The sequence below is a fragment of the Rhinolophus sinicus genome, linkage group LG09 (genome assembly GCF_036562045.2).
Source record: "Rhinolophus sinicus isolate RSC01 linkage group LG09, ASM3656204v1, whole genome shotgun sequence".
Taxonomy (NCBI): Eukaryota; Metazoa; Chordata; class Mammalia; order Chiroptera; family Rhinolophidae; genus Rhinolophus; species Rhinolophus sinicus.
Window position 1 is genome coordinate 108,238,671 of NC_133758.1, and position 25,391 is coordinate 108,264,061.

Consider the following 25,391-nt stretch of genomic DNA (forward strand, 5'->3'; position numbering starts at 1 on the left):
AGAGAAGAATATCTAGGTGACTCCAGTGTCCATTCCACTTATTTATCCAGTCCATTCTTTCCAGGGAAAGCTCCAGGAAATTCCTATTTGATCAGGTCAAAACCCACAACTCTCAAGACCCTGCTTAAGTCTGAATTTCTCAGTTCGACCTTCTCTGACTACCCAAATCTGCCATGAGATTTCTCTTCCCCATCATTTGAAACTATCGATGTAGTTCCTGTGGGCTTGCCAATGCTTCTAATTGTTACCTACAGAGAAACGAAGAAGAAGAGACAGACAGGCATACGACTGCAAGGTCCACATACCCTTTTGTGATAGACCATACCATGTGAATGGCCAAGGAAAGCTTCTGGAAAGGGGGACATGTCAGTTAGGTATTGAAAGGTAAATACAAATTCAACAAACTGATAAGTAAACAGAGACCATTCCAAGCAGAAGGAATGCATACTTGAAAACACAAATATGCGATGAATGTGGCATTCAGTATGAAAATACCAGGTGGGGAGGCCAGTTCGTGGAAGGCTGTTATGCTAAGCTGGGGGGCTCAGATTTTATCCTGTTCACAGTGAAGACTGAGAAAGGAAAAGATTTACCTCCCCAGTTCTCTAAAGGGATAAAAGCAACTTCTGTGTGGGGGATGGCCTTATAAATAGAAGGGCCCAAAGGGAAATCAGGGCAGGAAATAAGGGGACGAGAGGGAGACTCATGCCTGTACATTAGTCTAGGGAATAAAAGAAAACAGATATAACAAGTATTACGAAGGAAGGAAGGGAGGGAGGGAGGGAGGGAGGGAGGGAGGGAGGGAGGGAGGGAGGGAGGGAGGGAGGGAGGGAGGGAGGGAGGGGTGAGGGACCGGGGAAAAAAGAAACAAATCACAGGTAGTGTGGTGAAGACCATGGACACTAACACCCCAGAGTCTGGGTTGCAAGTCCAGCTGCACCTCTAATTTGCTATAAAAATCTTAAAATATTCTAACCGCATTTAGTTTACCCATCTCTAAAATGGTGAACGTATCTCTTAGTTTTTTGTTAGATTAAATTATCTGTAGAGATACTTTCAGTGCTTAGAATCTTGCCAAGGACACAACTGCCCGCAACACCCCGTAAGCGCATGCTCAGTGCTGTGCAGCAGCCTAGGTGGAGAGTAGTAATTTTCCTTTAAACCATACAGCCAACTCTAGGTATATAAGATGTCACCACTGGGGGAAACTGAGTGACAGGGACATGAAACCCTTCTGTGCTGTTTTGGCAATTCCACGTGAGTCTTTACGTATTTCAAAATAAAAGTTTAGTTTGAAAAAAGCCATGGTGCCCTTTCCAAACTACAGTGACAGTTCATTCAACAAGTTCGTTCTGAGCACAAACTACATACACATCATACCCTGCCCAGGATGCCAGCCACCCTTCTGTTACATTAACAAACCTCATTTTCCAGTTCACAGAAGTTTAACCAAATCAGTGTGATTTTCAGCTTTTGCTATTACTCTTTTCAGAAACAGCAATAAAAATAAACCATTAAAATGTATCTTGAGTGTATCATGGCAAAATAAGTAAGACGGAAAAGGACAAAAACAGTTATGATTTCACTCGTATGTGGGACGTAAAACACAAAGGAACAAAGGAACAGACAAAACAAACAAACTCATAGACACAGACAACAAAATGGTGGCTACGAGAGGGAAAAGGGGTGAGGGGAGGATGAAGAGGGTGAAAGGGGTCAGTTATATGGTGATGGAGGGAGACTAGATTCTGGGAGATGAGCACTCAGTGCAGCATAGAGATGACATATTATAGAATTGTACACTTGAAACCTCTATAATGCTATTAACAAATGTCACCTCAATACGCTTAATTAAAAAAGAACAGGATGCCATCATTTTCTGATTATCTCAGCTTTCAAGAGCCTGTCATCCAGAACCAGTGTTTCTAATAAAATACATTTTTCAGAAAAAAAGAAAAAATAAATAAACCATTGGAAATGGATTATGTGTCTTCGGTTCATCCCCAAAGTTGGAGTTTCCTTTGTTCAGCAGCTCACTTTTCTGAGCACCTCAAGCCAGACAAATGCATAGTCTTTATTTCAGAGTAAAGTTCTGCCCAGTGTTCTGTCTGAGTAGCTGACAGCTCCAATCAAGGCTACCACTTGTTTGAGCTTGTGGCAGTCTGCAGTCATTCTCCAGGATTCATCCAGTAATTGCAGGGATCAAGCATGGACTGAATGACTTGAATGAACTGAATTTGGCCTCCCCCACTCATGCGGAAACCAATATGGAGTTATTCCAACTGTCAAATATATCAATTCAAATTAACCACTCAGAGACAGGGGAAATGGTCAATGAAAGTTCTATAGCTCTAGTGGACCTTTCCACTGCATCCAGAATTCTATTTATTACCTGACCCCATAAGATTCTACTCTTATCGGGAGGCCATAATGACACTTCAGGTCTCTAGCTATCATGTCAATATAGGCTCTGTGCTTAACAGTTCTCAAAACATATAGATATTCCTCTTTCCCCAGTCACTCAAATAATTACCATAGGCCCCTCTGGGGAAAGACTAGGGGAATCATTGCAGGATATACTTAACCATAGTGTTACGTGACCTGGCTCTATGACCCCCTCTCCTACCATCTACTCTGGCCTACAGCTGGGAGCCACCACTGAGCCTCTTCATAATGCTGGTGCCCCTCTCACCAGTGCATTCCTGGAGGCTTTGATGAATGATGTTTCTTCTGGGCCCTTCCACAGAAGGTAACCCTCTGGTGGGTCTCCTGGCTTCACATAATATATCCATTACAACATGCCCACTTCCCTTGGCCATTTTATTCTTTCCTCTATAGTCTACCAGGGCAACCCAAGCATTTCCATGTTGTGTAGGAAGGATTGTTGATCTCTCCAGGCTTCTAAGATCTACCCTAACAATGAGTTCGCCCTGGTTCTTGGGTCCTTGACAGTGTTATACCCTATGTCCCAAGAAAGTGACCCTAAGTCAATGAATCCTTGCTTATCCAGTTTTAAGTTCCAGTCCTATCCATCAATCAGCACAGAATCCCTGCAGCATTATTTTGAGGAATATGCTGGATCACATCCATCTATCATGGGGGGAGAGAGGGAGCTTCTAGACATGTATATTTTACCATTTCTGCTGTAGTCATCTGTACAACTTATAAGTCTATAACTATAAGATTGAGCAAAGTTGATCACAACATCTCTGATCTTGGTCGCAGATCTTGGCCTCAGCTCCTCTGTAGTTTAACCAAGTTAATTAAATTGATACATCACACACTTGACTTTTACCAAAGGCAGATGTTGAAAGGGGAAAGGAGAAGAAAGCAAAGGAACCTAGAGGGAGAGGGGCTGTAATTGATGGTAGGGAGGTCAAAAGAGGTCCAAGTTGTAAAATAGTGGATGCAGAAAAGGGACTTTGGAGGGCCTTCTTGAAGATACTTTCCTTTTCTCAATTTTGCCGTTCATTGAGCCACACACAGTCCTTATTTCAGCACAGGTCTAACCCTCGTTAAAACTCCTCTTCTGTGACTTAAAAGGTCAGCTCTATGATTAGTATGATTCCTTGTCAGTCAATAGCAAGATGCTTCCTAGGTGGCTACATCTAAATGGTAACAAGCTTCAATAATAAAAGTCAAGGGACTCCTATCCTGCCTTACTTTTCCTCAATGGCCTCCTGATAAATCAGAAAGGAAAACAAAAATCTTCAAGGAATTTATGTCTACTATGGCATGGCTGCAAATTTGAAAGAAACTGAAATTAAATTGTGTGTTTTTGTTAGACTCTTTCACAGGACTTGTTAACATCTTGACAGATATCATTTGGCGATTCACTGGCGACTTCATGGCACCTGACCTGGTTTGCCGAGTGGTCCGCTATTTGCAGGTATGTAGCACCTTCCAAATGTGATGAGACTAACTGACATCAAAATTAGCTCTTAGATTCTTCATAAGGAAAATAATATAATACCCGGCATCCCTATACAACAAACTGCTCAGTTCCTCCTAGTTGAAAGGACAGGCAAAATTTGTAAGATTTTTTAAATGTAATTTTTGCTAAAAATAATACATATATAAAGAAAATGCAAATAAGAAATAATAAAAATATCAATGTTCATATTCCAATCATTAAGTAAAATTTCTGGGTCAGTATTAAAGCTTTTGACATATTCTGTCTGTCTTAGTCCAGTCAGGCTATTATAATAAAAATATTACAGAGCTGGCTTATAAACAACAAACATTTATTTGTCACAGTTCTGGAGGCTGGAAGTCCAAGATCAGGGTGCCAACTAGGTCCAGGGAGGACCTTCTTTCAGGTTGCAGACTTCTCATCATATCCTCATACAGCAGAAGGGGCAGGGAGCCCTGGGCCTCTTTTCTAAGGGCACTAACCCCATTCATGAAGATTCCACCCACATGATCTAATCACCTCTCAAAGGCACAGCCTCCTAATACCATCAACTTGGGCTTTAGGATTCCAACATGTGGATTTGAGGGAGACACATTCAGACCATACATAGTACTAGCTAAATAATCTCCATAAAATTTTTCAATTTCTTTTTGCTTTTTACCCCTCAAACTAACCGAACACTAGCCAATGTTCTTTTGGAAAAACGTTAGCAGTTTGTTAGAAAATAGGTATTATCTCGTTTTAATTTGCATTTCCTGTATTACCATCTAAATTTAACCTAAATTTTAAAATATCTATTGCCACTTGAATTTCTTCTGTTCTAAATTGTCTGTTATCCTTTTTCAATTCTTTTATAACCAGCATGATTATTTTCTCAGTTATTGCTAATATCTATATTTTAGATTAAAGACATTTATTCTTTGCCTGTCAAATATACTTCCATGTAAAAAATATAATTGTAAAAAATATATATTTGGTGTAAAATATTATATATGTACCACATACATATATTGTGTTATTATTACATCATATATGTATATAATGTATATTAAGGCAGGTCAGCTAAGTATGGAAAGAATGGACTAGTTCATAACTGGTGTTGGGATTGATGCGTTCTGTTTCTGAATTCTTAAAATTATTTTCCATTAATATGTTTCCGATGCCATTATTTCAGGTCTAAATTGTTGTAGCTTTGTAGAGGTATAATGTGTTTCTGGAAAACCTTATCCTGCTGGATTCCATTTGTTAGACGGACTTTTTAAAGAATATTTGCATCTATATTCATAAGTGAGATGATGATTTTCACTTGTTCTATCATTTCCAGATCTTGGTAATGGAGTTACGCTGTCTTCAGAAAATGAAGAGAATAGTTACAATTAAAAATCTTCTTTTGTGCTCTGAGCATAACCTTGAAAGTTAAGTAGATGTGAAAGAGCCCTTAATGTTATCCTCAGAGATATATTTAATTATTTTAAAACAGATTTCAATTTCTTCTTGAGGATTTTTGCTTCCTTGAAGGTAAATGTTTTCTATTGCTTACTATATCCTTTGCTGAGAAACAAATTACACCAATACTCAGTGGCTTGAAACAATAAGCATTTATTATCTCAGTTTCTATTAGTCAAGAATTCCGAAAAAGCTTGGCCTGGCAGATCTAGCTAAAGGCTTACCATAAGGTTCAGTAAGATGTTGATTGGGACTACAGTCGTTGGAAGGTTTGACTGGGACTACAAAATTCACTTTCAACGTGGCTCAGTCACACAGCTGGCAAGTTAGTGCTCGCTAGCTTTTTGGCAGAATATTCAGTTCTTTTCCACATAAGCCTCTCCACATATATTCCATTGTGTCTTCACAACATAGCAACCGGCTTTCCCAAGAATAAGCTATCCAAGAGGCCACTGTGGAAGTGGCAATATATTTTATGAACTAGTCTAAGAACTCATAGCATCACCTCCACAGTATTCTATTGGTCACACAAGTCAGTCCTGATTCGGTATGGAGAGAAGGGAACCACAAAAGGGAGTGAAACCAGGAGGCAAGGATCACTGGGAACAACTTAGAAGCTGTTTGTCACACATACCTTCACGTTTTTCAAAAGCACATTATAACCTGTTTTCCCTAATTGTTAACTTAAAAATGTCTTCTTCATCCTGAATTATTCCTGTCAGTAATATGCCTTCTAACAGTATTTACAATGAATATCAAGGTAACACTATATGCAAAATATATTTTGGTGACACAATAAAAATGGCGGAATAAGAAACTGATCATTCTCTCCTCCAACAAGAGGAGGCAACAAGAAAACCATTAAAAATTGTCAGAATCAAATTTTTAACCACTCTGGAAATTAATGAAGGTTTTCAATAATTCAAGAAGCATTTATTCAAATAAAATTGCTGAATTTCAGTAAGAAAAATGATATTTGTGGTGTTTTAACTTGTACTAGTCTCATCCTCCAGTCTCCAGATTTGTGGTGTCTTTGAAAATTAACAGCTCACATTTACAATGAAAACAAATAGTCTGGCAGCCACTAGAGAGAGCAGAAGAGGACCAGAGCTCTTTTAAAAGCCTCATTCCTAGGAAATTATCATTATTTGACATGTCCGGTGGTTCTCTGGAAGACCCCACTTGCAAGGTTGCCTGTATTTTACTTGATTGAGAACTCACCCACTGTGAAAAGCCTTTTCCCTGAAGGCATTTGTGAAAAACAATTAAAGGCAATTGATTCACTTCACATGTGCCTGAGGTATTAGATAACTGTTGGGGAAAACACTAGACTAACCTGAAGCTTAAAAATATAAGCTGGGGTAAGGGGGGAGGGGGGATGGTAAAAGAGGGTAAGGGGGTTCAAATATGTGGTGATGGAAGGAGAACTGATTCTGGGTGGTGAGCACACAATGTGATACCGTGTTTCCCTGAAAATAAGACCTAGCCGTACAATCAGCTCTAATGCGTCTTTTGGAGCAAATATGAACATTAGACTCAGTATATTATATTATATTATATTATATTATATTATATTATATTATATTATATTATATTATATTATATTATATTATATTATATTTATTATATTATATATTATATTATATTATATTATATTATATTATATTATATTATATTATAGACCCGGTCTTATACTATAGTAAAATAAGACCGGGTCTTATATTAATTTTTGCTCCAAAAGATACAGTAGAGCTGATTGTCCAGCTAGGTGTTATTTTCGGGGAAACACAGCATGTAGACGATGTGTCATAGAATAGTATGCTTGAAACCTATGTAATTTTACTAACTATTGTCACCCCAATAAGTTTAATTAAAATAATATATATATATATATATATATATATATATATATATATATATATATGCTGGGTAATGAAATATTCATAGAGGTTTGAAAATCTCTGATGAAGTCCTGAGAATCTGGAAGGCTGAGAGCATGCCCAGGACCGGGCCATGTTTAGGGAGGAACAGAAAGCCCTAAGCTCTTACCTTGGCTGACCTTTGTGCAAGCAGGAAGTGAAGCAGTCGGTCTTCAGTTGTCCGGCTGAGTGTCAAAACCATGCCTCAGCATTCACACAGAGCCCCTCTGCAATGACTGGAAGACATATTGGTTCCAGGCATTTGTTCGTTGATTGTACCAAATGTACCACTCCTGTGTGGGCTTTCGATGATGAGAGAAGCTGTGCTTTGTGAGGGCTGTGGACTTATGGGAAGTGTCTGTACTTCCCACTCAGTTGTGCTGTGAACATAAAACCTGTCTAAAAAACAATATCTATTCAAAAATGGAGGGGCAGCCAGATGGCTCAGTTGGTTAGAGAGCGAGCTCTCCACGGCAGCGTTGCCGGTTCGATTTCCACATGGGATGGTGGGCTGTGCTTCCTGCAACTAAGATTGAAAATGATGACTGGACTTGGAGCTGGGCTGCGCCCACCACAGCTAGATTAAAGGACAGCAACTTGGAGCTGATGGGCCCTGAGAAGCACACTGTTCCCCAATAGTCCCCAATAAACAATAAATAAAATAAAATGGAATGAAATAGTCAAGAACTGTGGGATGATAAGATGTGTTAAAAAATCAATTAATGTAATCCATCACATCAAAAAAGTAAAGAAGAAAATGTATACGATCATATCAATTGACACAGTACAGCGTTTTACAAAATTCAACGCCCATTTATGCTTTAAAAAAAATAACCCTCAGCAAACTATGCATAGGGTGAAACTTCCTCAACTTGTTAAAGAATAACAACAGAAAAAAAACCTACCAAGAACCTCATTCTTAATGGTGAGAAACCACCAGCTTTCCTCCTAAGACTGGGAACAAGGCAAGGATACCCCCTCTCACCACTCCTATTCAGCATTGCACTGACAGTCCCAACTAATTCAACAGGACAAGAAAAGGAAATTAAAGGTATACAGATTGGAAAAGACAAAACAAAAATAACTGTTCACATACAACAAGGTTGTCTGTGTAAACAATCCAAAAGAAGAGCCCAAAACAAAAAAACAAAATACACTCTAGGACTATTAAGTGAAAATAGCAAGGTTGCAGAATACCAGGTTAGTATACAAAAGTCAATTGTTTTTTCATATACCAGCAATGAACAATCTGAATTTAAAATTAAAAGCACAATACCCTTTATGTGAGCTCCAAAAATATGAAACACTAATGTATAAATCTGACAAAATATGTATAAGATAAAAATGAAAAATACTACAAGGCTCTGACAAAAGAAATCAAAGAATATTCAAATAAATGGATAGATATTTTATGTTCACAGATATTCCATGAGTCATAACAAAGACTCACTGTTGTTAAGATGTCAGTTCTGTCCAATGTGATTTACAAATCCAATGCAATCTCCATCACAATCCCACCAAGTTATTTTATAGATAGAGACAAACTCTAAAGTTCATGTGGACAGGCAAAAGACACAAAATAGCCAACACAATACTGAAGAAAAAGGAGACTAAAAAGCAGGAGGAGGAGGGGGGAGAAGGAGAAGGCGGTTAGAAGACTGACACTATCTGATTTCAAGACTTACTATACAGCTGCAGGAATCAGGACAGCATGAAATTGGCAAGAGACTCAACAAATAGATCAATGAAACAGAATAGAGAGTCCAGAAACAGATGCACACCAATACAGTCTAATGATGTTTGACAGAGGAACAAAGGCATTCAATGGAGAAAGAATGGGATAGCCTATTCAAGAAATGCTGGTGGAGTCATTGAACATCTACACAGGGAAAAAAAATTCTCCTCACTGATTGTACACCTTTCACAAAAACTAACTCACTATGGATCATAGACCTGAATGAAATGTACAATACTATGAAACTACTAGAAGATAACATAAGAGAAAATATACAGTTTGGGTTTCTCAGTGACATTTCGGATACAACACTGAAAGCATAATCCATGAAAGAAAAAAAATTGAGAAGTTGGATTTCATGAAAAATGTAAACTTCTCTGTGAAAGACACTGGAAGAGAATGAGAAGGTAAGACACAGACGAAGCAAACGTTTGCAAAACACAGTATTGATAAAGGATTTGTACCCAAAATATACAAGGAACTCAAGACTCAACAATAAGAAAACAAACAACCCACCTAAAAATGAGAAAACAATCTGAACACGCACTTCACTAAAGAAGATATACAGATGGCAAATGTACGGAAAGAAGCTCAATATTGCATAACATTAGGGAATTGCACATTAAAACAACAAGACACCACTACATACCTATAAGCATGGCCAAAAAAACAACCAACCAACCAAACAAACAAATAAAACGACGATATAAAATGCTGGTCGGAATGTGTAACAACAGGAATTCTGATTCATCCCTTGTGGAAATTCTATGGGACAGCCACTTTGGAAGACAGTTTGGCAGTTTTGTATAAAAATTAAAGATACTCTCACTCTAGCACTTGTGCTCCTAGGTATTTACTCAATTGAGCTGACAACTTATGTCCACACAAAAACCTGCACAAGAATCTTTACAGCATTTTTATTCATGATTACCGAAACCTGGAAACAAGATGATCCTCAAAAGCTGAATGGATAAACTTTGCTACATCCACGTGATGAAATATTATTCCGTGACAAAACAAAATGAGCTACCAAGCCACAAAAAAGACATAGCAGATAAACTATTGTATATCCCCATAGTGGAATAATACAAAATGAGTGATCAAGACGTGAAAAGTCATGGAAGAATCTTAAATGCACATTGCTAAGTGAAAGAAGTCAGTCTGAAAAGGCTGCGTACTGTGATTACAACTGTACAACATTCTGGAAAAGGCAAAACTACGGAGAGAGTAAAATCGATCAGTGGTTGCCAGTGATTTAGAGAGATTGACTAAGTAAAGCACAGGGGATTTTTAGGGCAGTGAAACTTTTGTATGATACTGTAATTAATGGTGGGTACATGACATTATGCATTTGTCACATCCGATGAAACTGTACAACACAAAAAGTGAACCTTCATATAAACCATGGACTTTAGTTATTAACAATGTATCAATATTGAGTCATCATTTTAACAAATGGACCACACTGATGTAGAGTGTTAATAATAAGGGAGAGTGTGGGGGGATGGGGGGACAATATGGGACTCTCTGTACTTCCTCCTCAAGTTTTTTTTCCGTAAATCTAAAATTGTTCTTTAAAAAAAGTACATTAATTTCTTTAAGTTAGTTCAAGAATCCTCCTTTAAATGAATCCAACCTGGCATTTTTTAAAAAAACATAAAATTTATCTAACTGTCCTCCATTTAAGTCTGACTTCTCTGCAAAAATTTTCTTCAGTTTCATATTTCCTAGGTCATTTTTGTCAGAATTGAGGGTTGGGGTAGTGCGAATTCAAACATATGTCCTCAAACTGCCATCTGTTCTCCAAGTGGTACCCCATATGTTGTTGATGTGTAGAATTTTCATTGTTGACATTTATGAATTGACTATAATTGTACTTTGATTTCCTTCTTGACTCAAGTTAATTATGAGGGTGTTTCAATTTCCAAGTGGTATTAAAAACAAAACAACATGATACTCATTTCAGCTTTTATTTATTGCTTGTTTTAAATATGTGAATTGCATAAGTTTCATGTTTTGCAAATCGTCTTTGTTTCAGTGAAGGAGCTTAAGCCACTCATATTTATTGTGACAAATAGTGTTTGGTGTTATTTCAGTCGCCTCATTTCATTGCTTCTGTGTTATTTTTTCCTGTGTACCTGTTTTTTCCTTTATACTTGGTTATTAATTGTGGTCGGCTGAGAAATGGCCCCCAAACAATATCTAAATCCTAACCTCTGAAACCTATGTATGTTACCTTGTACAGTCCCAAAAAAGGACTTGCACACGTGATGAAGTAAAGGCTCTTGGAATAGGGAGATTATTCTGCATTATCCTGGTGGGCTCAGATGTATCCTTCCTTACAAAAGAAAGGCAGAGGGAGATTCGACACAGACAGAAGAGGCATTGTCATCACAAACTCAGAGATGGGATTGGTGTGGCCACAAATGAGGGAATATTGGCGGCCACCTGAAGCTGAAAGGGGCAGGTTACCGATTCTCTTCTAGAGTCTCTAGAGGGAGAGTGGTCCTGCTAACACCTTGATTTTGACCCTGTATTACTGATTTTGGACTTCTGGTCTTTAGAAATATGACAGAATAAATTTATGTCGGTTTAGCCACAAAGTTTGTGGTAATTTGTTACAGTAGCCATAGGAAATTAATAAGCTATTTTTTCTCCATTTTTATTCCATGTTATTATAGCTTATCTTTAATTTTAAATTAATATCTCTATCAAAGTAAAAAACAAGAGAGATCTAAAATGTCTAGGTAGGAATTTAACATGATTTCTTTCCTTCTACTCTCTCCTCTCACTCAACTCCCCCAATTTTTTTCCTGAAATGTTTCATAACTATATTCATAATCATTTTGTAAACATTTCGTATTTTTATGATGAATTGCTTACCATAGCTGCTACTATTCAATCCCATTCCCTCTTCTTGAGTTCTTAATTTTGAAACAATCCTCAATGAGCAGAAATATTTCCTCCAGGAAGATTTTTCATGAAGATTATGTGATGTTATATTTTATTCCTTCTTATATATATCTAAGAAAATTAGTCTGTGCCTTGGCACAGAAATGATATTCACAAAATTTTTGGACCATAATTTTTCTTTCAAAATTCTGAACACGTTTTTATATTGTTTTCTGGCATTCATTCTCATGGAGAAAAGCATGACAATGTGAGATGCATTTCTTTTATGTAACCTCTAAGATTTTTTACCCTGCCCAGATGTGTAAAGACCCCTGAAATTAAATACTGTTTTTGGCTGGGTCCCAAAGTCAAGCTCTTTCTGTTATTGCCTGCTTCTCCAGGCACACTTTATTGGGAACTTTCTTCCTGCTCCAGATTCTGAACTTGCGTCAGCCACCTCATTCAACACAGCTGCAGGCAGCCAAGGTTCTAATGGGCTTCCCACCATGACATTCCACCCCACAGGGTTTTGCCCTTGGGAGTTGTCTTGCCCATTCCTCTCCGATGCTACCTACTCAACTGTGTGAGCAGCCTTAACAATTCATGAATCACATGTAGAAACCCCAGTTTTCTCTATGGAGACAGTTGTCTGATTTGGGGGGGTTAAATTGGGCCATCATTTTTATTTCTGTCCATATATCACCTTTTTAGCAAGACAAGAATTCTTCTTATATTCCTTACGGAGCTTTCAATCTCCGTTCAGCCCTCAGAACCCTTCTCTGTGGCACCTTCCATAATGTTAGTGCTGGGATGCATTTGTGGTTGTGTTACAGAAATAAAAATAATAAAGAACAACAATGTAGTTGATTGTTATTTGTCTGAGCCAGGGAAAGAGAAAAAAAGGTATAGATTCAGACAAAGGCTATCGTCAGTCATGTTATTTCCATTTCATTTTAGAAGAAATTCAGACCCTCACCCTCTTATGTTTCTCTCCTACAAGCTATGGATTTGATGCAAAGCTTATGAAGTAGAGATATGATTGAACTCAGTATAAATGAGGCTCAACATTAGCTGAAAAATTTCCACTTTGATCATTCTCTCAGATATTTCATTTAATTACTTTTTGAGTATCCTCTTTACATAAGAGGTATTAACTTCTTATATACTAATTTCCTTCTCTGCAAAGTATGCAAATAACACTGCACACCAGATAATTAAAGGGCATGGTAAGGTTAATAAAAGAAAAAGTGGGAAGGAAGAAGAGCAGTGCCAAGGACCTACCCTAGATAACAGCTCTGCTAGAGAAATGCACGAGGAAGGGGCGCTCTGACAATGTCAGCTCAGAGGATGATAAATGATTCAAGCCAGCACATGGGCTCCCTGAAACCAAATCCCTTCTATCATCATCTCTCAGCATCTCATACTGATAAAAACACAAATGAACGTTTGCTTCTAATTATTCTGGAATGTCAATTGTGGCAGAGAAAATTAGTTTACCTTTAAAAGTCAATCACAAATGTACCATGCAAATGTCGAAAGAGGTACTGATCCTGAAATGTGGAGTCTCCAAGAAGTCCAGTGAATGAGTGAGCAAGTGAGAGCTAGAAGCATTCTCAATGGTCACTAGCAACGCAAACTTCAGCACCAAGAACAGCAAACTGCTTCCTAGAACAGGGAGTCAGTCATTCCTCTCCCCAACCCAAACCTCAGCCCTCCCGTGGTTCAGTGCTCAGGTTTCTAAACAGCACAAAATGTTGCTCTTTCCATGATGTGCCATCCTTCGCCTCTTGAAGTCACACACCTCCTCTCATTTCTGTGTCCAGGTTGTGCTGCTCTACGCTTCTACTTACGTCCTGGTGTCCCTCAGCATAGATAGATACCACGCCATCGTCTACCCCATGAAGTTCCTGCAAGGAGGTGAGCTGGCTCAACCAAGTGTTATTTCATAAAGGACCATCCTTGGGGGAGGGTGGGATTGTTTTCACTGTTACACTCATAATAATGGTTTTATTCTTCCCCCTATCCTCTCCCCCTCTACTTCCTCCATTTCATGGGTCTGACGTCCAAAACAATGTAAAAAAAAAAAAACGCTTGGGTACCTGGGAAAATATTGATGGTTGCCATGGATGGTCAGGAGCCTCTAACTAGGGAAGGTGGTTTGCTGACCGTTCACCTTGATGCTAATGCTTCCAGATTTTTCCTTCACAGCACTGTTGACACACATACTAGTCCAAAGAAATGAACACTCGCACTTCAACCAGCTCATTTTCCAGAAAAAAGTACCTTGCCATTTTTACCCCCAAACCACAGACCTAATTGGAAAGATATTCTTACCTGATAATCATACTGAAAACAAGGACACCTCTCCTTGATCCAGAGATAGTGAAGAATCCTGAAAGAAGGAAGCAGATAGGTCAGAGGGAAGGCTGAAACCACATAGCCCACAATAGCCAAAGGTGACGCTGCAGCGACGTGGGAGGAGGGTTAAGCGCACTTCCTGAATAGATCGTGCAAATGCCCACGACCAGAAGGACCCCAGGTAACTGGCAGGGTGATTCCAGGAGCACAGTGAGGAGGGCTCATCACAGCATGTCTCCCTGCCTGCTGTCCTCCCTTCTCCCCAAGGGATGGAGGTCTCTGCCTCCAAGTAGTGGAGATGATGGATTTGAAGAGGCACAATGGCGTCCTGAGAAGCAATGATGCCCTGAAGGGACGGTGGGACATAGTCACAGGACTCGTTGTCCATTACTCTGCCATGGGCACAGCCCACTCTCCTCCATGACCCCTGAAAGCAAGTAAGAACCCAGCGTCTGGGGACCCGTACTACACTGTCCCAAGCAGCCTGTTAAAACTTATAAAATGAAGAACCTAATACAAAATCTTGACTATAAAGTGCAATCAGATATAATAACAAATATGACAAAAGCCAAACTGTGGGAAATAGATAATACATTTAAAATACCATTCTACAGAATTTACTCCTAAAGAAACAAAATTTAAAAGTAGAATTAATGTCTTCAGATACTATTCAGTACATCAAATAATGTTGGCACAGATCATTTGAATAGCAAGTTAACAATATCTAATTAAAATATAAAATGTGCAGCCCTTTGACATAGAAATTCTACTTCTTGGTACCTTCTCTACAGAAACGCCCACATGTGGGCAGGTACATGTGCTGTGTATTGTAGCGTTGCTTGTTCAGCAGAGCAGCAAGTCAGTGCTAACCTTGGTGTCCCTTGGAGGACTGGTTAGCTATCCTTTGGAGAAATTTCGCTGGCTTGGGTTTAGTGATTGCAGACTGTGTACCATTCATGATTCGAAGTTCTTTACATATGTTAAAACTTTAATTCTCACAACAGCTCTGTGAGGTAGGTTCTCTTATTATGTGCATCTTCCAGTCTGGGCAATTACAATCGAGAAAGTAAGAGTAACTTGCTCAAGGTCACACAGCTGGTAAGTTCAGGGGCAGGATTTGAACTCAGTCTGGGTCCAGCTCAGTCACCCTTGACAACGGCATACCCGGCTTCTCCCAGTAAGGACATGGGAGAGCTATGGACCGTAATATGCTTGACATCAAAATATCTGCGTCTCATTTGCAGTGATAAAAACAACAGACATAATAATCCATGCAATATGGTAACATTAATGTCAAGAAAAAAAAAACTCCAAGCAATGCTAGATTTTGCCTACAGAGAAAGAGAGAAAGAAAAGGGCAGAGGAGAGAAAATGCAAGAAAAAGGGAGGTCCCAGAATAAAACACAATTACCTGCAAGGATGCACACCAGCCTATCCTCACTTCCAGGGTCGGGAGTTGGATTAGCCGTAGTAACCACAGGGTTTTACAGCAGGAAGGGAGTTTTTATATCAGAAACATATTGATGTGTTGTATGCAATTACAGGGAATTTAAAAATAGAATTTGTAGGCTTTTCGTGTGTGTGTGTGTGTGTGTGTGTGTGTGTGTGTATAAGTGAAGGTGTACGGCCAGCACCAAGCTTTCTGGGCACTGTCATGCCCTAGTGATTATGATGGAGAAGGAGGTGGAGGAAGGAATGAGGGGAAATGCGAGAGACGTTTTATGATATACAAGTATGCATGCAAAGGTGCAATGCACTAATTTATCCATCTATTTATTTATACCCAGCGGGTTCCAGGAAGGACTGGAAGTGTCTTAGAAAAAGACACTTACACCAGAGTATTTTAAGGTGAAGCAATAGGAGTGAAGGGGAAGTAAGTATGAGAAAACACGTGAGGAGTGCCTCAAGATACTTGCTGGAGGGGGAGGATTTGGAGCCAAGAAGGAAACGTGGTTAGTTACCCGTCTTGCCATATTAATTAGGTTTTAAAAAAAAAATTGACTGTTGAGCTCAGTGCAAATATCACAAGTTCTGGAAGACATTGTACAATATTCTGAACAGTGTCTAAATTACAGGAAAGGCAGCGGTGAATATTTTACTGTTCTTTTAAAGTTGTAAAGTAATTTATTTCCTCACCACAAAATTAATAGAGGCTCCATGTAGGGCACTTGGAAAATAATCCTTTCCAATAGCTTCAGGGAAAGATGCAAGCACGAAAACAGACATTAGCCGTTTTTCCTTCCTCTGCCCAACCCCAGTTGACGTCTGGGAGGAAACATACAAATAATAGGGGGAGACCTGCTGCTGGGATGGAAGCCAAGGAAAGAAGCCATCCAGATACCAGAAACTTGAAGGGCATTCCCAGCGCACAGGGAGCCGATTTAACAAGGATGCCAAGCCCACTAGGAAAGCTGCTTGGCCTTGTAGGGAGTTGCAAAGATCCTCATAGTTAGAGGGTGAGGTAATAGGTCAGAACAGGGCATGAGATGGTGCAGGGAGATCGACACTAGAGTCAGTTTGGTGCTACACTCGTCTGATTTAAGGGTAGCTGTGAGGGGCAGGGTTAGGGCTGTGTGTGACTGAGCTAAGAGAAGGCAGGAGAAGACCGTCCCCACAGAGCAGCACAGCATTTCCGCGCTGAATGGAGCAGGTGGACCCACATGTGGCTGAGCAGACACAAGGCAATGGCAACTATCCCAAAGGAAAGAGACGAGAAGGGGAGGCCACATATTACTGACTTCTTACTGCTTTTTATTAAAGTGGTACCTTCCTTAGCCAGCAAGTCCAGAGACATGGACAATTTTAAGACTCTTTAGGAAAAATAAATGCAAAAATAATTAGGGAAACATTTACTAATAATAAAGAGATATACAGTGCTAGATATTAAAACATAATATGATACTTTGATAATTTAAATAAAAGGATACTGGTATTAGAATAACCTATGTAAAGCCTATGTAAATTAGTCAACACAGGGTGTTCCAATAGCTGTCTAACCATTTTTTTTTAACACATTAGATCACTATCTGTCATAGCTAATTACGACGTAAATTCCAGTTGGATTGAAAAGTCAAATCTTCAACATGAAAGGACCGGGCATGGGTAAAAGTTTTATAATTTTGGTGAAAGATCTTTCTAGGAATAACAGCAAAGGCACAGACAATAAGGAAAAGAGAGATAGTTTTTCATATATCAAAAAATTGTAATTTGTTATACAAATAATAAACATTAGAAACATACTTAAAAAGCAACTTGACAAATAGAAAATATTTGTATAGTACAGGCAAGGGGATGATACCTTGTTATAAAGAAATCTGGCAAAGAAATAAGAGCATATCCTTTTGAAAAGTGGACAAATAACATGAAAAAATTAAGAAACAAGGAACTCTTTTGACTACTAATCGACGAACTGCAAAATTTAATGGTTGGAGAGAAACTCTTCCCAGCTTGATAACAATATTAAAAGAAAGAATCCTCTGTGTTGGGAGAGTGTAAAGAAATGGGAACTTCTGTAAACTTGCGGTGGGAACCATAAATTATAGACCCTTTGGGGGAAATTTAGCAGTTTTTGCCAAACGCTTCTGTTTCTGTCATCCTAAGGAAGTCATTAGAACAGTGCAAAGAGATACATATAAATTATTTACAATAAAAAATAATTGGAAACTATTTAAATACTTAATACTAAGCAATTGATAAAATTGGAGTTGAGTGTAACCCTGGAAAAACGTTACTTTACCAGTGCTTTTCAAACCGCACTTCACACACTGGTGCCCGGAGGGCTCATTCTGTGGAGCTACTCCAGGACGGGGCTGGAAGGTTCTGGCTGTCATGTACCTTCACCTTGACCTGCCTGGGCTTCCTGCTCTGAGCTCCAGATAAAATTATATTTCAAGAAAGGCTCTTACTGCTTGGAAAGCATATGCATTATGATCGCATTTTTATATATGTAATTTATATATTATATATGAATACATCATCAAAATTTTAACTGGCTATTTCCGGGTGGTGCCCCTATGGCACATGGAAGGATGCTAGACTGACCAAGAGTCCCATCCCTGCCTGGAGGATCAGGAAGGTAACCAGAGACACTCATTTGCATGGCAACCTATCGAATGTATATGGAACAAACTGGTCTCTCCAAGACTCTAAGAATGGATGCATCAACATTTTAAGTCAAGTGGGTTAATCAGAGAAGGAGAAGGGAAGTAGAAATTGGGGAGCATGGACCTTCCGCCAGGCAGTAGGCCAGCTTCTGGGCAAGGATGGTCTCTTTCATCCCTGCATCAGCGCTAGATGCTGGTCCTACTATCCCCATTTTATAAATGAGGAAACTGAGGCTTGGAGAGGTCCAGAGTTCCCCTCACACAATGAGCCTTTTCTGCGTTACACTCCAAGCGTGCTCCCAAAGAATGTTTCTGGAAGCCCTGCCAACCCTCTCTTTTCTTGGAGCAGAAAAGCAAGCCAAGGTCCTCATCGTGACTGCCTGGGGTCTCTCTTTCCTGTTCTCCATTCCCACCCTGATCATATTTGGGAAAAGGAAACTGTCCAACGGTGAAGTGCAGTGCTGGGCCCTGTGGCCTGATGACTCCTACTGGACCCCGTACATGACCATTGTGGCCTTTCTGGTGTACTTCATCCCTCTGACGATCATCAGGTAAGAGGCCAGCAGGCCAGGCTCACACAGAAGCTTTCCTGGTTTGCCCACCGCGGCTCTCCTCCCCGGCAGCTCACTTACTGTTCCTCGTGTTCTTGGGAAACTGGCCAGGCCACACGATTTTAGTTAAAGCTTGTGCTAAGCTCACCTCCTCCAAAGTAAAGTAAGGAGCAGGGAAGTCACAATTTCCAAGTGTGGAGTATAGGAGAGGCATGGTACTAAGTGACTAACAATTATCCCAGTAACCACACTACAATCCTAGGAAATAACTACTGCTGTCCCCATTTTATGAATGATAAAACTCAAGCTCAGAGAGGTTAAGTAACTTACCCAACATCACACAGGATTTGAACCCAGGTTTTTCTGATCCCATACCCTGTTCTTTCTCCTATGTCATGCAGGCTTTCAAATATAAGACATAGTACCCATTTCAGAGATCTTATATTATAATTGAAAAGACAGACCTCCTTGAAACAAAACAACAAAACCACAATAAGGCTATAAATATGCTAGTGTGTGTACAGTGAAATCAGGTAATGGCAGAGAACACTTATTGGAAGCCACCATGGAAGGATTCAGATAGGAGAAGGGGAACGGGGAGATAAAGCAGGTTTCCTGTTGCCCAGAGGCCAGAGTGATTGTGGTGACAGGGAAGGACAGAAAGGCTGTGCCAGTGGGAGAGAAGCTGAAAATAAGCTCTTTCTGGGTGGGGTGAGCCTCAACAATGAAGGGTGTTAGTAACCAAGCCATAGGACGTTCCCTGTGTCCTGCAGCCAATGGTGGGCCTTTCAGCAGAGACCACAACCAGCTGGCCTCACCTGGTCACATGGCAGGGTTCCTCTGGAAGCGTGGCTCTGCATGGGTGGACAAGATGGGGGATTGCGGGAGGTACCTAGCATGTATCCTGTGTGTGTGGGCCATGCTGACGCTGTGAGTGTCCCCAAGCCTGCCAGGATGTGTCACATAATTTGTCCTGGGCAAAGAAAGATCAGCCTTTGGTTTTAGATGGTATAAATAATTTTGTGAAAAAAATCCTTGTACCGAAAATGACTCATGAGTCTGATTATTTCCTCAGAGCTCATTGGAATAGAATTGCTAGATCAAAGTTGACGTACATTTTAAGACTTTGATGGATATTCATAAACTGCCCTGCCACTAACAAACACAAGCTCTGCTTTTTCTTTTCCCCACCCAATGAAGGTGGCGCCATTTCTGTATTAAATCTTTGCCAAACATAGAGGTTTAAAAAAGTCTCTCACTGTTTCAATATGCATTTCTTTGATCAGTAAGTGGTTAGGTATTTTTCAAGGGTTTTCTGACATTACGGGAATCACTTGTTCTTGCTCTTTGTTCATCTTTAGTCTCAGAATATGCTAAAGCTGGAGAAATGTTATCCATCACATAGTTCAGCCGCTGAATTTTTTACAAGAACAGACTTAGGTCTAAAGGAAGCGAAATGACTTGCTCCCCATCAGAGAGTGAGCTGGGCGGGGCACAGTGGTCTCATAGCCAGCCCAGCAGCCTCTCTGAGACTGGAGATTGTCCAGTCGTCCCTGCTGAATCGACAAATCAACATCTATATTTTATTTCAACTTACTGTCCCCCTCTCCACCAAGTTAAGTTTGGGAGGAATCTTGAAGGAAAGATGAAGGTTATTTAGACAACCAGTCAAAGGTAAGTCATAGCAACGTTAGAAGGGGTAGGTAAAAGAGGACAGAGGCTAGTCTCAGCCATTAAGAAAATATTTGGAAGGAAGCGGCTCAGGCCGTCACAGGCAACTGACTCATCAATTTCAGTGGCAGTTGCATGTCCTGGCTTCTCTCCTGATTGATTTCCTATCAGCTCCTGAAATCAGTCAAAACCCTTGCTCAGCAGGCCGCCCTGCTCACAATATGCTGCTGGCCCCATCTGTCAGGCGGGTCTTTCACTGTCTGAAATTCCCCCCATTAATTTGAGCTGCTTCTTCCCACCAGGACTTCTCCTCAAACTCGTCTACAGCCCACCTTGTGCATTTTTGTACTGTCCTCGGAAAAAGCAAAGTATAATTTGATGATTAAAGGGGATGATTACAAAAGTGGGTTTCATTCAGCCCTCATCAAACCAAGGCCTCCTTAAATCCTGCTCCTTGCTTCCCACTGAGGCAGAACCAAGAATAGTCAGTGACCTCCCTCGGTCCTTGAACTTCTCTGAAGCATTTCCTACCTGCTCAGTCAGGGTCTTCACTCTTCTGTGGTCAGACTCCTCCTGTTGCAGAAAGAGCTTCTGTCTGGAGGACATGGCACCTTGTTGTGTTGTTTCTTTTGTTGACCTCTTTCAGCTTCTCCTCCCTTCTTGCAATAAGACCAGGCCCATAGAGAATTTTCCAGCTAATTCCTGGGATACATTGCTACAGTTCCAAGTCTCTCAGAGCTCAAGTTCAATACTTCTTTCTTGCTTGCTTCCTTTCTTTTCTTGCTTGCTGGCTTATTTTCCTTTACCATACTTTGGACTCTGAGCATTCTATCATCTGTGGCTCTTTTAGATAAGGTTAAACTCTTATTTTCAAGCTAAAGTCAACAAAAGAAACAACTCAAATAAGGTGGCCACTCACTTTATTACCTATGCCTCAGGCTGTATTGTCTCTCATATATCATATATGTATACATACATATATACATATATATATATATTTTACCAAATTCATAAGCAAAATATGTCATTGTTGTTTTAATTTGCATTTCTTTCATTACAAGGGAGGCTGAACACATTTTATATGTTTATCATTTTTGCTTTTTAAATAAACTACCTATTTATATTCTTTTACCCATTTTTCTCTATTTTATTTTCCCTATTCTCTAGAGATATTCTTTATATAATAGACTTTTCCTGTTTTTATATGTTGACTACATTTCCCTAGTTTGTCATTTGCCTTTTCACGTGGAATATGGTTTTATTTTGCTTTCATTTAATATGACTGACATAATTAAGAAAAGAAAACAAAGAGTGAATACCTATAATTAGAAATGAGAAAGTCAAATAACTAGTTTTTTAAAAGTTAAAAGAATCATAGGAAAGCACTTTGCAAAACTTTCTAGAAATACATGTGAAAATATGAATGAAATGTATGTGGCTCTTGGATAACATATAGACGTTTTACATTTTAGTATTCACGTCTAGTCATGCTCCTCTTTACATTTTATTACTTCACGTCTTTCTTAGGAAATTGTCCCTTCCACATACTTATCTATACTTTGATTTAAATTTTTTATGATTTATTACATTAATTATTTGAAAATAATTTCAGTGTTGGGAGGACATTAAAAATATCACTCAAAAATACATTTGATTTGATTTGCCAATTGTCTCAGTTTCATTTACTTTTGGTGTTAGGTGTGAATTAGAGATCTAAGTTAAATTTGTTTTTTTAATGTTAGATCATTTATCCAAAACACCACTTACTAAATAATCTATTGTATCTCTATGGTACAAAATGGCAGTTCTATCATATTCATATTTATATTATAAATACTCTTTGTTTCTGAACTTTTGTTCCATTTACTATGTTTTCATTTTCTCTATTCTCTATTTCTAGAGATATTCCTTATGCAGTAAACTTTTTTTTGTACTTTTCAAATATTTCACCAGTTTATCATTTGCTTCCTCATTTTGAACATGGTTTTATTTTATTTTCAGTTACTAGGGAGTGACATAATTAAGAAAAGGAGAGAGGACTCAAAAACCTAAATTAGTGGCTTTTCTGCCCCTAATACCACACTGTTTTAATTACTGTAGCTTTGTATACATTTACTATAGGCTAGGTCACTTGTCTTTTTCAAAGATTCCTGGCTATTCCAGGGGAAGCTGCTGACACTCTCCCCTTGCCCCCCCCCCCCCCATTCCAACGAGAGCGAAGCTTTGTTGCTTCCAGGACGCCCCACTCGGGCCACCGTGGTGCGTTTGCACACATCGTCCCGTGTGCTGCGCCTCCTCCAAACTCAGGTGTCCTGCTTCCAGCAAACTGCTCCACATGCTTCATGTCTCCTTTCACACGCCCAGGCCACGTGGAGCTGTCCCTGCCAATCCTACACCAAGGAATGCTCCAGGTGCTCCCTTCCCAACCGTCACCCTTAGCTGTCCGTGTCACCGTGGAGGCTTGTGGTGGTGTCATCGCCGGCTTGTGCACAGGAAGCCTGTGTGGCTGCATCTCTTGAGGACAGGAACTGTTGTCTCTTAAGTTCTGGATTCCAAATCCACCCCGCAATAGACACCTACACATGTTGCACGGAACAGACAATGCCAGCCTCACTGATCCACTATCCACTGCCCCAGTCACAAGACAGAGGTGTCACATCACTCTGTCTCTCTCATGCACCCCCCTGATGTGGAAATTTCTGGCATATGGTAGATCCTCCATCAATATATGTGGAGGGAAAGAAAGAAGTGAGAAAAAAAAAGATGGGAGCGAAGAAGAAAGGCAGACAGGGAGGGAAGGAGACAGGATGGAAGGAGTTCTATTGTCTGAGGCAAACTCATGAGAGAGCTGTGTAGGAATCAAGAGTTAGCTGTTCTGTCACCAGTTAAATCAGGCTCTCAGGACTTGAAAGCATAATGACTGACAATAAAAACAATACATTGTTTTTCTGGGTCAACACAAGTCCTGTTGTTCCAAAATTCACTTGTAACTGTCTAACTGTTGCCGGGGAGCTTATTAGCTCTGGTGTAATTGCATTACTTTAGCTGCGGTTATTTTCTTGCTACTTAATGGATTTCTGATTCTCTTATCATTTTTATCTCTGTGAGGTAAAGGGAGAGGCATAAAATATCCATGGCCAACAACTGCCAAGAAATAGTGAAAAAAAAGCACATTTGTCATTGAGCACTGATTCGTGTTATATTATATATACATACATATATATATATATATATATATCCATTTATTTTGCTTGGAGAATGAGGATCAGACTGTAGGAAAGCCCCGTGCTGAGCTCTGTGGAGTAAAAGGCCATGGCAGGTAAAAGGGCCCCAGGGGCATGAGGTCCAAGACGAAGGAGGGTCACCTGTCATATCAAGGAGGGAAGTGACATCCTGTATACTGTCATTTGAGGAGTGGCAAGAGTTACGTCTTTTAAACAAGCCATTTTCACTGCTTTGTTAGGTTACGGTAGAGGTCTGTGATTGGATTTCCAGTATCCATTCCACCCTAAGTCACTCATGGCAACCCCTCCCCCAGACAGGTGAATGGCTCAGGAATGACCATATGATCCAATTCCAGCCAATGCAACTTGAGGGAGTGTCTTCTGAAGAGCTTTTGGAAAAGATTTCTCCATTCTTAGAAAACAAGTCCAGGAGAGGACGGCTTCTCCTCTTTTTCCGGACGTGGCTGTCTCTGGATTGACACCTGGAATTGCTACAGCCTGACTTAGAAAGACATCTACACCGAAAAGAAAAAAGAAAGGGATGGAAAGGACCCAAGTTGCTGAAGTTCAGCTTTGACCCTTTGAGGCTGGAAATACGAGAGATAAGAAGTATTCTAATTGCTTAGGCCAATTTGATTTGGGAGTTTTCTGCAACTAGCTACAAAAAGCACTCTGACTGATACCCAATGGTCCAGACTTGCTGATGCTAAACATCAGATCTGAACTCTGAAGCCATCATAATGAGCTCCTGTTCAGAGACATTTAAGAAATCTCAGTTAATTCAGTGGTACCAACTGAGTTACTCAGGCCATCCCTTTGACTTTCTCTCTCCTGGGAGCCTATCAAACCTGGTGCCAATGGACTATATGTATCAGGACTTTAAGTTTTTCTTAGCTCTTAAGTATCAAGCTGTTCCTACATTTTCCCCCAAAAGTTTGTTCTGCCTTCATATCTCCCTGAGCCCAGCTACACACAGATATGCTTGTGAGCCCTGACTCTTTATGCCTATTTCCACTCACTCATTATTTCTAGAAATACCTGTAAGACACCCACCCTCTGCCAGACACTGCACCAGCCAAGGGGGATACAGAAATGACAGGACATACATGATGTCTGGGTTCAAAAACTGTCTTGTCTAACAGAGAAGGCAGCCAATTAGGGGAGCAGGTATAACACAGTGTTATGAGTATGATGGTAAGGTAAATAGATAGTTCAGTGGGACCCCTGGCAGGGGATGCTAACCTGGTCTAGAGATCAAAGAAAGCATTCAGGGAGTAACTAGAACCATATATAGCATATGTAGCTCAAATACACGCCCCCAAAGGAGCCTGTACACCCCCCTTTCTGAGAGACAAGCTGGTTAACAAGACTTTTCAGTCAGAGGACCCAGGTAGGCTATGGTCCAGCTCTGCCATTCTCTAGCTGTGTAAACTCACACAAGTCACTGAAGCTTTCACATCTTGAGAATGAGAATAATACTAGCACCAACCATATAAAGTTGTCTGAGAGATTAAATGAGGTAATTTCCATAAAGGGCTTAGCACAGTTCCTAGTTAATGTTATGGTGAGCAAATCGACA

At 39.9% G+C, this 25,391-nt stretch overlaps 1 protein-coding gene across 2 annotated transcripts in view; it reads left to right on the forward strand.

Annotated features, from left to right (window-relative positions):
• The window catches only part of NPSR1 (neuropeptide S receptor 1), a 106,233-nt gene that overhangs the window by 66,446 nt on the left and 14,396 nt on the right, over window positions 1-25,391 (forward strand). The window contains exons 3-5 of one of the 2 annotated variants that reach the window (XM_019726369.2): window positions 3,786-3,889; window positions 13,729-13,822; window positions 18,716-18,917. In XM_019726369.2, the coding sequence (XP_019581928.1) occupies window positions 3,786-3,889; window positions 13,729-13,822; window positions 18,716-18,917 (400 nt within the window). The remainder of the gene's footprint in view (window positions 1-3,785; window positions 3,890-13,728; window positions 13,823-18,715; window positions 18,918-25,391) is intronic. The other variant, XM_074340988.1, reaches the window with a different exon arrangement.